Genomic DNA, 15116 nt, shown 5'->3' with positions numbered 1-15116 from the left:
GATGTTTCAAATGTTGCAAACATTTATCAAAAATTTCATAATAATGTTTATTGTGCAGTAGAGTCCCGACAACTTTTCCATATGGGATAAGAGAAGCGGAAAATTCTTTAAAAGGATGAAAATATTATCTATTATGAATAGTAATTAATTATCTAATTGTTAATTAGTCAACTGCGCAATAAATTTATAACCAGGTCAAAAGGAATATATAAGTTATACATAGCTCTACTTATCGGGGCTCTATTGTACCTGATCAAGAAATAATAAAATGGAATAAAAGCGAAATAAAATATGTTTTGGCGTGCTTGAAAAATAACGTATTTGAATTTTGCAGTTATTTAACGATATATATATGTACATTATGCAATATATAATACTGATGTTACACTTATTATCAGAAATAAATACGATAGCACGCCAGCATTAAGTGATCGATGACAATTGAATGAAATTGTTAATCGCAATATTTCGGCATTTGTAATTGTTCACTATCGTACAGCTAATGATTGTAAAATATACGTGCCTTCTTGTCGCACTATCTGTTTTTGTAATGTACAAATATTGTTTTTTTTACCGAGTAAATGTCGTATTAATTACAACAGTACTGAATATTACAGATAATATTACATATGTGTTATCAATAAGTCATCATTTAGTTATATCTCATTCATAAATGTAGCATGTAATAATACATATATTATATGATTAGATGTGTAATTATATATATAATTGTATATATATATATATATATATATATATATATATATATATATATATATATATATACATATATATAATTATACATATATATCACTGTAATTATATTCTATGCAGCAACGATTGATCAAATGATTGGTAATTAAATAAATAATAAAATAAATTATATTTAATTTATGAAATTTGAAATATAATTGTAATAAGAGAAATACACTTTCGACTTTTCATCCATTATTGAAACAATAAAGTATTTACACTAATATAGAAAGTTCGTTCAGTTTTTCATCATTTAATAACTAATCGGCAAATGTTGATGAGTATAATATAATTCAATACAAAAGCTATTTTTTTTTATTGCTAACATTGTTTATCACATTCAGTTATATAAGGTGGTGCACATTTACTGTGCTTCACACCGAATGAAAAAGCGGGTGTTGGTTTGGGTGGTCGAATGGCATATATCGGACCTGGACTTTCGGAAATCATTCGGCATTCTTGTCTACCAGCCATAGTGTACTTCGGGGCTCTGGATTTTACCACTTCCAAGTTATACGATGGATGGAAACCTGCGCTACGGATTACGGATTTCGTCGCGAACATACGTCCCCTACAAAATAATTTTTCATTACAACTATATGCGAATTATTTCAAAGTAAAGAAAAGTGATCAAGATCACGATGAAGAGTTAAAACGTACATGAAAAATGCGGGCGCATCAGCGATAGGTTTAACATAGTAAGGCCCTGGTGTCTCGTCACTTTTTCTCATTTTGGTTCTCCATTTCATTGAAAAAAAAGGACCATGAGAAACATCTGGCAATTTATACTTTGGACCAGGTCCGAGAAGGATTTCTGCCAAATGCAAAAGGGATCGGGATGATATAAGAAAGAGTTATATATAATAATAAAAGTATATCTGATTTTTAAATAAAAAAATATTTTGTTACCGCGACGTTTTAAGGCATGTCCAAAGGTGAATCCCTTAAGTTTGCGTTTCTCAATCATGTACTTCGGTCCTGGACCATCTACCACCTCAAAGATGGAACGATGGATTCCACCGAATGTATATGCTGGCATTCGATATCTCGAGATACAATGGTTCTTGTAACCGACGAGTGTCTTGAGCTGATATTTAGGCCCAGGAGATACTAAATAGGAAATAATGATATCAATTATACTAATTTTGTTATTAATTTTTTTAACAAATATTTTTTGCGATTAAATGCGATAAAAAATGATGGAAAAAATATTACCAATTGTTGAATGTTACTAATTTTCAAATATAATAGTATATCATTTATACTTTTAACATAAGAAAATATTTGCAATTACTACTTTTGGAATATTGCTTTAAAAAAATGTACAGTTGTCTTCACTCCTGTGTGTGTGATTAATATAAAAGTTAAATTCGACAAACACATATACCAATAAAGCACAGCTCCGTCTCTGTTAGTATCTTTTTCCCACCTTCACCCGCACCCCCGCCCTTTTTCCGCTCTTTTTTCGATGACATTTTTTTGTACACTTGTAAATTTGAAATTTTTATTTAACACATAATACTTTTGCACGTGTCACATCACCATAAATTTAACTTTATTTCACGAAAAAAAACAATTGCCTATATATTATAAAATGTTTCATTGTTTATTAGTCACATATCCATCATGGAAAATGAAGTCATTACTAAAAATAATATAAAAAAATATTTTGTTCTTTTATCATTATCTAAATAAATTTGTGTGCCTTTTGTATATCTTATTATACTTAATATATACAAATCTGAAAAAAATATTCCACAAATTTTTATTGCAAACAAATATAAATACAACACATACTACGTACAGTATATTTACGCATCCGCGCACGCGGATACATACACACACGCACACATACACATTATATATATAATTTTTTAGTTATGAAAAGTCAATCTTCATCAAGTTGTGTTATAGATATTCCGGCACATTCACTATGCTTGATGCCAAACGAATACATAGGTGGACGTTTTTGCGTATCATACAACGGATAAAAAATTGGTGCCGGGCTGCGAAATTTTTCTGATAAAATGTATCTTCCCTTCAAACTATACGCTGGACTTCGTCGTTTTATCATATTATGATCAATATCGATATATGCGGCCGGACCTGGGCTCATAATTTTCTCACGAATTTCATGATAATGAGAGCTGTGAAAAGAGATATAAAATATACTATATGTAAAAAAAAATATATATATATATAATATGAGATGGGAAGAAGGGAAGAGGGGAAGGATGGGAATGGGAGAGAGGGGAGGGAGAATAAGGGAAGAATGACGAGGAGAATAGAGGGAGTAAGAGAGGAAAGCAAAGAGGGAGAAGAGAGGGAAGGGGTGGATTAATATATTACATTAAATGGAAATAAAAACTGCGGGCGCGTGTGTATTCTTACATAGAAAATGCACCCTGAGCGCGCTTATCGGGCACTTTAGGTCCTATACACGTTGGTAAAGAATATGAATTTGGTCCAGGCCCCTGATCTAAAATTTTTATTATGCCACGTGACTTTATACTATAAGCTGGTGGTCTACGATTGTGATTCATCGGTGGGCACGATTCGGGAGAATAAGCTCCAGGTCCCGGTGCTAAATCTCGCACTATCGAAATACGAATATAAATATAAATATTATAATTAATATTTTTCTGACTTTTATTAGGAAAAAGCTATATCTTATATGCTTACATCTCAATATTTCTCTGCCTCTAATTGTGTATGCAGGTGGATTATCAGATCCAGATTTTGTTAAATTTCTAATATCGTAATGAGGACCAGGTCCTATTACATAAGCTTTTATGCCAGTTCGAGCTTGCATACTAAATGCTGGATTTCTGTGCCGAGACGGATCATGGCCGTTATAGCCAACTAACGTTGGCAATTTATAAACTGGGCCAGGACCTATATTCAAAAATTCATATAGTGAATAATTCATGGTTTATACAGCTCAAAATAAATAATTATCGGACAACTTATTTTTTATCATGCAGCTTAACATTTTCGGCTTATGTTCTTTGCCTTCCATTCTTATTGTTACCTCTGATATATACGAAAAACATAACAAAACGTAAAATCTATAAAGATCAGTTGAAATGATAATATAAAAATAAAAAAATATATAAATTCTTTATAACATTACATAGGTTATTAAAATATGAATATGTATAAATTATGTATAAATCAGATGTATAATTGATATATTCATAGTAATCAATGTATACACACGCGCGCGCGTAATGTCTCTTTTTAATTTTGGCGTCAATTTTCTATAGGGTATTTTATTTCTTTACTGGGAACGGTTCATATAGTGCGATTAGACACAACCATTCATATCGATCGATGTCTAGGGTAACCAGGATGATCGACCAATCAAAAGACTTCATTTTCAATTGACCAATAAGTATCGTGTTCAATTGATATATGCTCAGTATTATAGAGCTTCACTGTCGGCAACAGTATAATAAATAAAGACAAAATTTGACAGACACATCACTGCGGAGAACAAAATGGCGGCCGAATCAAAAGTCTTATTCCGTTTGACTCTCACTGGAGGATGGTGACCGGCGGTGGCGACGACGACGGCGATATTCGCGTTGCAAAAGATGCTGTCCCGATGATGCGAGTGTCGACCAAGTGCAACCAGTATAATGTGCGTGAAATAACGAATCGCTCTAATTGACGGCGGCAGCCAAGAAGGAGAATAAATTGCGTCTGTAAAATACCGGAGCGGCCATAGTCGAGTCTGAATTTACTCCTATGAGTTTGAATTCCGTAACGGTCGCACGTATCCCAGTTAAATGTCACATCTCCTACTTTGCGTTATAAGCCCCATATGTAGGAATCAAAAACGAAAGTATACTTCAAACTAGTTGTACCGTAAGTTTTTTCGTATAATGACAGTTACAACGTATACTTGATACAATTAATCTAGACTTGGTCTAGTTTTATTAACCAATGAATTGCCTTATATGTATTTATTACATGCCGCTAATTGAGATCTGTTATTTACATAAATGTTGCATTGATGACAGATCCATCCGATTCTAATTGGTATTCACTATTGCATAATTGTACTTGCAATTGAATCACGATGGAGGATGTAAATGAGATTTTGGTATGCGCAACTGAATTTATAAAAGGTAATTTATTTTGGATTGGAATCTACTTTTATAACTGCTTAATTATTACAATTTTTTTTCTTTTACACATACATGTAATATTTATTATATATAACATTAAGATTATTTTATAATTATCTAATTTTGCGTTAATTTATTATCTACAAAATCTTGATCAAAAAAAAAATTTCAGTTAAAATAAAAATAATATTTTAATAATATTTTTTCTTTATTGATTTCATTACAAAAAATTGAACTTTTGTATAGTTTGGCCTCTATATTAAGAATTTAATTCTTTGAGTATCATTTTTGAGATTATTATTGTCAATATTACAATTAGTGTATATATTATCAATATTACAATTGTAATCATAATTTATTTCCAAAAAATTTTGTATTATATTTTACTAGATACTGCAATCACATAAAATTTGTGAAAATGGAAAGTTTATCTTTTACTTACTAGAAAAGGGGAAATAATTTGATTCTTCTTTCAGATCGATTGTACTTTGTCACACTAAGAACAACAATGAAACCAAAAAGTACTCCAAATACACATTATTTCAGCATTGACAATGAATTGGTGTATGAAAATTTTTATGCCGATTTTGGACCCCTTAATCTGGCCATGCTATATAGATACTGTCAAAAAATCAATAAAAAATTAAAGGGGATTGCACTCAGTAAAAAGAAACTTGTGCATTATACGACAATGGATTCGGAAAAAAGAGTGAATGCTGCATTTCTCATGGGAAGTTATGCGGTAACAAATTTTTTTCTCTATTTAGAATGTCAATCTAATTTAGGGATGCTTTTCTGCCCTAGAAATTCTTTATATTAATAGCACATAAAAAATAATATAAAATTAAAATATCTCTTGACTTTAATTCTAATATTAATAGCAAATAAAAAATGCACAAAGCAAGAATATTCTAATTTTGCATGTAACACCTACAATTATATTTATGTGTATCCATAATCTTGCTTATCAATTTCATTTTATATATATGTATATTGAAATGGCAAATGTGAAATAGTGAGGAAAGCGCAAGAGAAAAAATCAAGTTTAGGAGATTTCAGTTGTTTGATCAAATCATTGGAATCTGAATGGAAACTAAGATATTCAAAAATAAAAAAGAATGTCTGACTCTAATGAATAAAAATTAAGAAAAAAACAGAGAAATTAAAGTATAAATTTTGTAAAATAAAATGTCATTTACATATATTATTATATAGATTATATAGGATATTTCGAAATTCGTGAATCAAAATACTATAGCAGAAAGATTTTACAAGATTTAAATTATAATCATTATAATAAAAATATTTGCCATTTTTTATTCCAAGCAGCAATTCTTGAGATATTAAGGTTTAAAGCTTATCAATTACAAATTATGTTTAGATGACTGATTAAATATTTTAATTTATGAATTTTGGAAAACTTGTATATTTATTTATGTTTTATTTACATATACTAATACAATAAAATTTTTTATATTTTTAGATATTGTACTGTAAGCGTACAGCACAAGAAGTTTATGAATGTTTAACTAAAAGTCCAAATAATCCTTCATTTATTATGTTTCGTGACGCCTCCATTGGACCACCATGTTATCAGATATCATTAAGGGATTGTTTAAGTGCTATATACAAGTGCCATCAACTTGGTTTTTTTAATTTCGAAGATTTCTGTGTTAAAGAATACGAACACTTTGAAAGAGTTGAGAATGGAGATTTAAATTGGATAGTTCCGGGAAAATTTGTTGCTTTCTGTGGTCCACATGCAAGATCTAAGATGGAAGATGGTGCGTATCTTCCATCTTGGTTGTATTAACAACCAATTTAATTTAAGAGTGAGTGTGTGAAAAAGAATGCATATAATGAAAAAAAAATGAGAGGATCAGGTGAGTAAATATATCAGTGGAATGAATGGTTATAAGTGCAAAACATGAGAATGTATGCAAATTGAGTTTTGAGAAGGGAGAAACGAGAGAGTAGCAGTTGAGCATGGAGAAAAGTGAAGGAATTAATATTAAAAAAATCATAAAATAAAAATTTTAAATCACTTATGTATATATACAATTTATATATATTTAATTTTCATTTTTTATGATTTGAATCATTTAGAATGCATTGATAACAGTGTGAAGTTATATATTACGCAGTAATATTGTGTATTTTTTTTGCAGGTTATCCATTACATGGTCCAGAATCATATTTTACTTATTTTCGCCGTAATAATGTAACAACAATTATACGGCTTAATAAAAAGGTTTATGACGCATTGAGCTTCACTGACGCTGGCTTTATACATAAAGATTTATTTTTTATGGATGGCTCGACTCCAACAGATTCTATAATGCATCAGTTTCTTAAAATAACAGAAAACGCAAATGGCGCAGTTGCAGTTCATTGTAAAGCAGGCCTTGGAAGGACAGGTTCTCTTATAGGTTGCTACATTATGAAACATTATCATCTAACTGCTCATGAAACAATTGCTTGGATAAGAATATGTAGGCCGGGTTCTGTAATTGGTCACCAGCAACAATGGTTAGAGAAGTGGGTATTTGTCATTTCTCTTTTATTTTCTTATTATGATGTATCTAATAGCTTAAACAATGATAGATCATATAAAGGAAAACTGATAAATTATTGTGCCTTTTAGAAAAGAGATATATCTTCGATCATTATTGAAAGAACCACTGCAACTCGAAAACAGGAATTTAGTCCACGAGTATGGAATATACTCGATAGCTGGTAGACCCAGTGCAGCTTCTTTCCAGGAGAATGCAAAGAGTCTAATGGAAGATAATGTATCAGGAATAATGCATCGTGTGGATGAAATAAAACTAGATGATCCTGGACCAGTAGCTGGAGCCAGCACGACAAATAGATACAGTACGCTAACTCAGGGTGATAAATTATGCAGAATCAAAGCTAGAAGAAGAGGCATATCGACCTCTCAAACTTCTCTTAATACAAATACAGGGACATCCACTATTGGGCAGTAAGTATAAATTGCTTTTATTCTAACAAAAACTTGAAACAGATATATATGTGTATATATGTATGTTATTTACAGTCCATATTTGGGATCGTTGTTACAAACCAGAAGTCAGAAAGGAGCCATTACTACTTTAGTGGCAAATAAAGAAAGAGATCCCACTAAAAGACTTTTATCACGATCCACTGCAACGACAGTGAAGAGGTTGGACGATTATTTACTTAAACTACATAAATTTCTTTTCTAATCATCTTTTCTATCATTCCTCCATCTATTTTCCTTTATAGAGACCTATTCATTAACACATGCTTTTAATAATATTATCGAACTAAATATTATTGATATTGCATGCATGGGGTTAAAAGATATAAGGCTGTTTATTTTGACTGGAAATTGTAGAAACAATTGGTTGGTCAACAGTAGCTGTGATCCATCTTCCTGCCGTATTAGGTCTAAACCAGCAACACAGAGCCATAATATCAACAACAATACAACTACTATCAATCCTGTTACATCTTTAACTGTATCAAAGGCAGTGAGAAGAACGAAACGTACTTCCTGTATGGCTGCGCAGGCTCATACTACAAACTCGTCTGCCAATCATACGATACCACAGCCACAACAACGCATGAATATGATTCTCAGGTCGGCAGACCGAGTTACTCGTTATTCACTCAGACAGTAAGTCGATAACTGTCCTTATTTCTCGGATTTGAACTTAAATTTACGATTTGAAAAATTGATGCATTATCGTGTCCGATTATACAGTTTTTTGATCTTTTAATTCATTGTTTGATATATAAGTGAAATTGATGTTGACAGTATTTTCTCCTCTTCTCTCCCAATTCCATTGCTTTTGACATTTAGTTTTGCTTTATTGTAATCGTGCAAGTATATTTTTCATATAAAACTATATTTTTGTCTTTTGTGTTTCTGGTCATCATAGATATATAAAGTTCATCTGATCATTGTAAAACAATAAAATTTTTGAAACTCTATAGATTTATATTGTTTAATATGGTCAGGTTAATATAAATCTATGAAGTTTCATGACACACATAGAGATGGTTTAATATATAAACGAGATTTTTCATACATAAGTTTTATTAATGAAAAAAAAATACACAGTTTGTACATGTTCTTTATGATTGGAATATAATAGCTATTGATGTGCAGTTTTTGTATCCTCTTCATAAAGTAAGAGAGAGAACATTTTTAGAATACACGTTATAATTATATCACATTTTTGTACATAGCTGTGAGTAGCATGCATTGTAATTATAATGCATATGTTAAAAAACTACAGTATAGGCCTGCTGAAATGTTCTGCTTATGGTATATTGTCATAGATATTTATATTATTTTGTTAGTGCAGATTGCAATTTTAGTCTTATTTATTTTTCATCATAAAAAGGAAATCTTGTTTATTATTTATATATGAACCATCTTTATATTCATATACATATATACATACATACTTATGTACAAAATTATAACATGTGCGATTAATTTTAATAATTAATGGGAGACACATAAAACAGTGAAAAAAGTTTACAAACATGTGTCCTATTTGTTTATATATAAAATTTTTTTCTCATGACGACAGATATTATTTCTCAAAGTATTGACTTGGTATTCTCTGTATACACACATATACGTGCGTAGGATAGCCCATTTTATGTGTTTATTCTTTTTTACTTTTTTGTTTTTGTTTTAAAAAATTTTTAGATACAATATTTATCTAAAATATCTAAACAAATATTTTAGGTATAAGTCTTTTGTGAAATCGTGCAATCTCTATGTGGTACACTCTGCAGTCAGTGGTTTTTGACACATAATTAAATCAATTTTAATGAAAAAACGGATTATCGAGTCGTTAGAAACGTCTTTATATCAGTTATAAAAATCAACAGTAAAACTTTACAAAACCGGACCTAACCCAAATGTCCTTGACCTTGACATATGTTGTCAGAATCACTATTCTGAATATCCTCCAAAACTACTACATATAAGTAAATGAATTTGTTAAGATAAGCTCTATTAAATGTAAATAGTGTCAGAAAAATTACGTTCTATTTAGTAAATTCTTTTTGTTAATAACTTTTTAATAAACGGGCGACGCTTAAAATCTTTTGGAGGATATCCAGGACAACATATGTCAAAGTCAAGGTCGTTGGGCATGGACCTGTTTTTGTAAAGTTTTATCTAATCTACAGTCAAGATAGAGGTATTCCTATTTAAAGAATTTAAGATAATCTTAAAATGACCTTGAAAAAAAAAATGAATATGATCATTCTATATATTTTTTTTCAAAAATTCTACAATCTACAAAAAAAATTAGTATATTATATTATTCTTTTATCTAAATCTAAAATATTATAATTTTTTGAAATCCAAAAACAAAAAAGGATAGTATTTTAAAATAGGCCATCTCTTGTGCATATACATATATTTTTCTACAGTTTTTTATTTTGTAGAAACGCGCGCGTACACACACACATACACAAAATAAAATTCTTCTATATATTTTAAAATGTTTACATGCTATATTAACTTTATATAAGAAGAAATATAATAATCTAAAATACCAAAAATTGTGGGACTCTGTTGTATATGACTGATTTTCGTTAATGGATTATTGTTTTTTTTTTTTTTTTTTTTTAATTGATATTGCATGTGACATAACTCCATTAATTTCGGTTTTGTTTTGTTAAAGCATGCATTAAATACTAGAAATCTTATATAGGCCTGGGCAAATAACATTTGAACAGAAATGTATTAAAAGATGAGATTTTTATTATATACAATTCATAGTCCAGGCCTCATAATGTATAACATTATAAATAGTGTTTAAGGGATAAAACAAGCAGCACTAGAAGTGGCTAACAAACCGATCCTATTTATTTCTGTGACTTACAGTGCACGCACAACAAAAAGTTATAAAAGTGCATTTATCAGATGACTAACCGATATTCCCAGTGGCGTTGGGGAGGATTGTCAGGTAACTGGAGCATCTCACCAGCGCCGAAGATCTCATCGCTTAAATCCCATCATTTAATAAAAAGTACTTCACACTGACCTTCAATCCATCTTCAAATCAAGTGAGTTTTGCCCAGGCTTTTATATCACAAATTAATGAAGATCGAACTCTCTATCTCTACAATCATCAAGATTTATTAATATAGTTTTATTATATTTGCATCACACGGAATATGAATTTATTGCAGTGTTATTTAACTCATAAAGTTCACACAGCTTTTATAATTGTTCTTTCACATATCAAAATATTGCGATCTATTGAATGTTTACAAGAAAAAAGAATCAAGTTTTTTGTGTATATTATTTATACATTTAATCTCTTTTTCTCTGGTTAAAATAAGCATTTGTAGATACGTATTTTCAAAATTATTTTGTCTATATATAATTTATTTTTAATAATTTTCTGTTTAGCTAAAATATTTATTTACGCATATATTCTTTTTGCGATATCTGGTGAATATGTATTTTATGATAATATAATCTAAAATATACTTCATTCTTTTATCTTTATTCAAAAGCTTTGCAGAAATATTCAGTTATTATTATATTATTATTTTAAAGAAAAGAGAGTTAATTCTTCCAATATCATACATATAACTATAATTAATAATCCCTCTATTATTATTAATATTTTGGAAGAGTCAACTTTGATTTTGTTAAATGATTAAACGAGTGATAATTTCGAATGTCTTTAAAATTAAAAAATTTGTTATAATTTTTGTTATATTAATACATTACTTAAAACAATTATGCGATCACTTTAAAACTTATGAATTTTGTCGATTTTCGAGAAGCCATATCTCAGTTTCGGGAGATTAGTTAGGAGATTTTTTTTGCTAAAGAATGAAGCCTTTGACTTTATAATTCCTATAGGTTGACATTTACCGTTCAATCGAACTGTCTTTTTTTGTGAAGATCAAAATTAAAATGTGCAAAAATCCTAGAAATTTTATTTTGTGGTCTTCCACAGAAAAAGCAAGAATGAAACGAAAAATGCTACCACATAGACTTGGAAATCGGAAACTTGCCCTTTAAAACGCGCCTAAAAGAATTGTTCTATGAACCCTTGAAGCTGACATTACAGTATTTTAAATATCGATAAAATTTGCAAGTTTTAAAATAATCCTCTAATTGTTTTCAGTAATATATTATATGTAAATTTTTATATATAACTATATTATATATTACATTATATATACCGGATGTAACTAAACAAACGCATATGGACAATACTATCAGATACAGAACAACAATCCAAATCGAAAAATCCTGAACCATTTTTTGATCTGAGCTTTCTTTTTCGTTGTTATGGTGTTAATGTTAACTAATCAGCGCCTGTCTACAACGGAAAACAAAAAAGGTACGACGAGGATCGGAGTAGCGAAACGGTTTTCTGCTGTACAGACAGGCGCTGATTAGCTAACTTTAACATCATATAACAACGAAAAGAGAGCTCAGATCAAAAAATGGTTCAGGACTTTTCGATTTGGATTGTTATTCTGTATCTGATAGTATTGTCCATATGCGTTTGTTTAGTTACACTCTGTGTATATACATATATATATTATATATATACAATATATATATAAATTTGTGTTGTTATGCATGAAACAAATTATTGTGAACCGAAATTGGATAGTTGAAAGAAAAGGTTTATTTATAATTATTGTGGTATAGAAAATGTACATTACAAACTAAGTTTATAATTTTCGATTTTAAATAATGTTAAAAATCTCTGAACACTGTAAATGATGGCACTTGTTGAAACTGACTTTTAATATTTTAAACTTGATAAAATACATTAGGAACAGAAGAAACTTGCAATATCAATATATATATATATATATATATATATGCTCTATGTGCAGTTTATATATCAATGCAACACGCTTTACGCTTCGGAGATTTTATTTGACTGGTAAATATATGTCTCACTAATATTCATTAGATCATTGATCATTAAAAATCAAATATATACACCTATTATTATTAAATTGTATTTATACACCTATTATTTAGTCTTCAGGGAATTCAAAGATGTAAAAGATATTAGATTATAAAAAGAGAATGTCTCTTCTTTTAATTCAAAACTCAGTATTTAATAATTTTTGAAATTATTGATTACGAATGTGAAATTAAAATTATAAAATTGAAAATAGCGGCTCCAATAAAGTAATTAATTTTTGCTATACAATAGAATCTCCTATATATACAAAGCCATTATAGATGTCATAATGTCTTGAGATTATCATATTTTGCGACAAGCTATATATTATTTCTTCAATATTGTTGCTTTAAACAAAATGATCATGATTTAAAAAAAACTTGACGGCTCTAAAGGAGAATGATTAATGGAGAAATATGTATAATAGATTTTACATAAATATGATGTAAATTTGTATTTTTCTTTTTATTATGTACTAATTTTATATCATATGTATACATAATAAGTAAGTTATACATTAGTAACTAATATAGGAATTTTAATAACAGTTTATTAAACATGAAATTTTAATATGTAAGAAATATTATGTTATCTGCAAGTTTCTTTGTAAAGATATTATAATATAATATGTAATATAACATATATGTAATATATAACACGCGTGTATGAATATAGTTTAGTTATATAATTTATAAAGACACTTGTGTATTTCTCTCACTTCGTTTACTAGTACAAAACATATCAAAAAATATGAAGTTGTAATAATAATGTAAATTTTTACATATAAGATAGTCCAGAATTACCGTGATTTTCTCAAGAACGATCAATAACAGAAAAAAAAGAAAGAGTTGAATAGTATATAACATCAATTATTTTTCTGCGACTGTATTTTTTAGTATAAAAAATATACTAAACAATGAGATTATAGAAAGGTAATCCCTGTCATACATTATTCAATATTTTTTACTCTATTATTTTTTCTATTTTTAAACTTTGTCAAGAAAATCATAGTGGATGATCTTTCTGAATCAATCTATATTTGTGTGCGCATGTACATTAACACTACCCGGAAAGAGAAGAAAAAAAATAGAGTGTTAACATTTTATATTAAAAAAAAGAAATTAAGAATAATTTATATTTCTAAATAACGTTTTATTACGTAATATAAATTGGCAAGAAGATAAGATAACATATTAATATCCCAATGTAGAGTACTTTGTAAATTGTATATAAAAAAGTGTATATTATAATTATTTGGAATATCTTTAAGTACCCACACACATACGCGCGCGCGCGCACACAATATATATATATATATATATATATATATATATATATATATATATAAAATTAAAAAATAAGTTATTATTTTTATGAACACTTAGGCTTTTACATATGTATTATTCTTTAATAATTCCAAAAGTTGCACTTTTTTATAGTAGAAGATGATAGTGATATATGTATAAAAGAACGTGTGATATTTCAGAAAACATTAGTTTGAATTGCGATATTTTTATTTTTTGGAAGGCGAAAGTGTGTGTGTGAGAGAACTTAATTTGCCTACGTTTCTGAATGCCAATGGCTTCGTTTGCCTACAACAAACGTACATTCTCTTTTTAATTATTATATATGCGCAAGGCAATCGGAAATGTCAGCAAACGAAACTATTGGCAAAACGTTGTAGGCAAACGGGACCTCCCGTGTGTGTACTTGTGTACAAGTGTGTGTGCATGCGTGCGTGCGCGCTCGTGTAATACAAAAATTATAATAAAACTAGTTATATAGTTGTTAAATGACTAATTTTATTGAATGAATATTATAGTATTTATGATATAGTATATGTATAGTAATTATACACACAGAGAGATACACATACACCAAGATACAACATAAATACATGAAAATTAAATTCTCAGTTAATCTTTTGTATAAATTTATCTATGAATTATTTTCTTTTATGAAAGTTTATATTAGAGTAATTTGGTGTATATATTAACAAACAGACAGACAGTGAATTTTCATTATCTTTGAATTGTGTGATATTCAAATTAATAATATAAATAATAAATAAATACAGATACTATTTTGGTGTTTCTGGCATATTTAAAAATAATTTATTTATTAAGATAATTATAGATAAGCAATTTCTGTGTTTAATTTCTTTTATAGTATGTATATAAAAGTGTATATTGATTATTTAGAATATTCTGTTATTTTTATTTGTGTTTAGGTTTTTCGATATGTATTAATTATTCTTTTAATA

General features: G+C 28.7%; 3 protein-coding genes across 3 annotated transcripts; 1 reads left to right on the top strand and 2 right to left on the bottom strand.

Annotated features, from left to right (window-relative positions):
- Positions 1-1074: 1074 nt before the first annotated feature.
- LOC138937388 (ciliary microtubule associated protein 1A) lies at positions 1075-2228 on the bottom strand. The gene is made up of 4 exons (XM_070303610.1): positions 2141-2228; positions 1663-1863; positions 1414-1567; positions 1075-1324 (listed from the first exon to the last, which is right to left on the bottom strand). The coding sequence occupies exons 1-4, from the start codon at positions 2226-2228 to the stop codon at positions 1075-1077; spliced, it is 693 nt and encodes a 230-aa protein (XP_070159711.1).
- Positions 2229-2605: 377 nt separating this feature from the next.
- LOC138937253 (ciliary microtubule associated protein 1B) lies at positions 2606-3682 on the bottom strand. Its single transcript, XM_070303309.1, has 3 exons — positions 3436-3682; positions 3145-3349; positions 2606-2900 (listed from the first exon to the last, which is right to left on the bottom strand). Exons 1-3 carry the CDS (start codon positions 3680-3682, stop codon positions 2642-2644), a joined length of 711 nt encoding a protein of 236 aa, XP_070159410.1. The 3' UTR covers positions 2606-2641.
- Positions 3683-4253: 571 nt separating this feature from the next.
- On the top strand, positions 4254-14186 carry Cdc14 (cell division cycle protein 14). Its single transcript, XM_070302911.1, has 9 exons — positions 4254-4623; positions 4779-4886; positions 5363-5628; positions 6370-6670; positions 7055-7424; positions 7531-7872; positions 7948-8073; positions 8269-8550; positions 10789-14186. Exons 2-9 carry the CDS (start codon positions 4838-4840, stop codon positions 10829-10831), a joined length of 1779 nt encoding a protein of 592 aa, XP_070159012.1. The 5' UTR covers positions 4254-4623; positions 4779-4837; the 3' UTR covers positions 10832-14186.
- Positions 14187-15116: the final 930 nt, after the last annotated feature.

This window comes from Polyergus mexicanus, unplaced genomic scaffold, assembly GCF_030449975.1.
Source record: "Polyergus mexicanus isolate NDT 795.1 unplaced genomic scaffold, iyPolMexi1.0 SCAF_10, whole genome shotgun sequence".
Classification (NCBI taxonomy): Eukaryota; Metazoa; Arthropoda; class Insecta; order Hymenoptera; family Formicidae; genus Polyergus; species Polyergus mexicanus.
Note: the sequence above shows the minus strand (reverse complement) of the source record. Positions and strands in the feature narration are given on the sequence as shown.

What these genes read in the sequence shown, in the direction of transcription:
- LOC138937253 (XM_070303309.1), bottom strand. Translation starts at nt 3,682, where the DNA reads ATGAATTATTCACTATATGAATTTTTGAATATAGGTCCTGGCCCAGTT. An exon ending in AGGCAGAGAAATATTGAGAT is followed by an intron (nt 3,350 to 3,435) that starts GTAAGCATATAA and finishes GTATTTCGATAG; the next exon opens with TGCGAGATTTAGCACCGGGA. An exon ending in GCTCAGGGTGCATTTTCTAT is followed by an intron (nt 2,901 to 3,144) that starts GTAAGAATACAC and finishes CTCTTTTCACAG; the next exon opens with CTCTCATTATCATGAAATTC.
- LOC138937388 (XM_070303610.1), bottom strand. Translation starts at nt 2,228, where the DNA reads ATGTCATCGAAAAAAGAGCGGAAAAAGGGCGGGGGTGCGGGTGAAGGT. An exon ending in GACGGAGCTGTGCTTTATTG is followed by an intron (nt 1,864 to 2,140) that starts GTATATGTGTTT and finishes TTTCCTATTTAG; the next exon opens with TATCTCCTGGGCCTAAATAT. An exon ending in GATGCGCCCGCATTTTTCAT is followed by an intron (nt 1,325 to 1,413) that starts GTACGTTTTAAC and finishes ATTATTTTGTAG; the next exon opens with GGGACGTATGTTCGCGACGA.
- Cdc14 (XM_070302911.1), top strand. Translation starts at nt 4,838, where the DNA reads ATGGAGGATGTAAATGAGATTTTGGTATGCGCAACTGAATTTATAAAA. An exon ending in CAGCAACAATGGTTAGAGAA is followed by an intron (nt 7,425 to 7,530) that starts GTGGGTATTTGT and finishes TGTGCCTTTTAG; the next exon opens with AAAAGAGATATATCTTCGAT. An exon ending in ACTCGTTATTCACTCAGACA is followed by an intron (nt 8,551 to 10,788) that starts GTAAGTCGATAA and finishes TGTGACTTACAG; the next exon opens with TGCACGCACAACAAAAAGTT.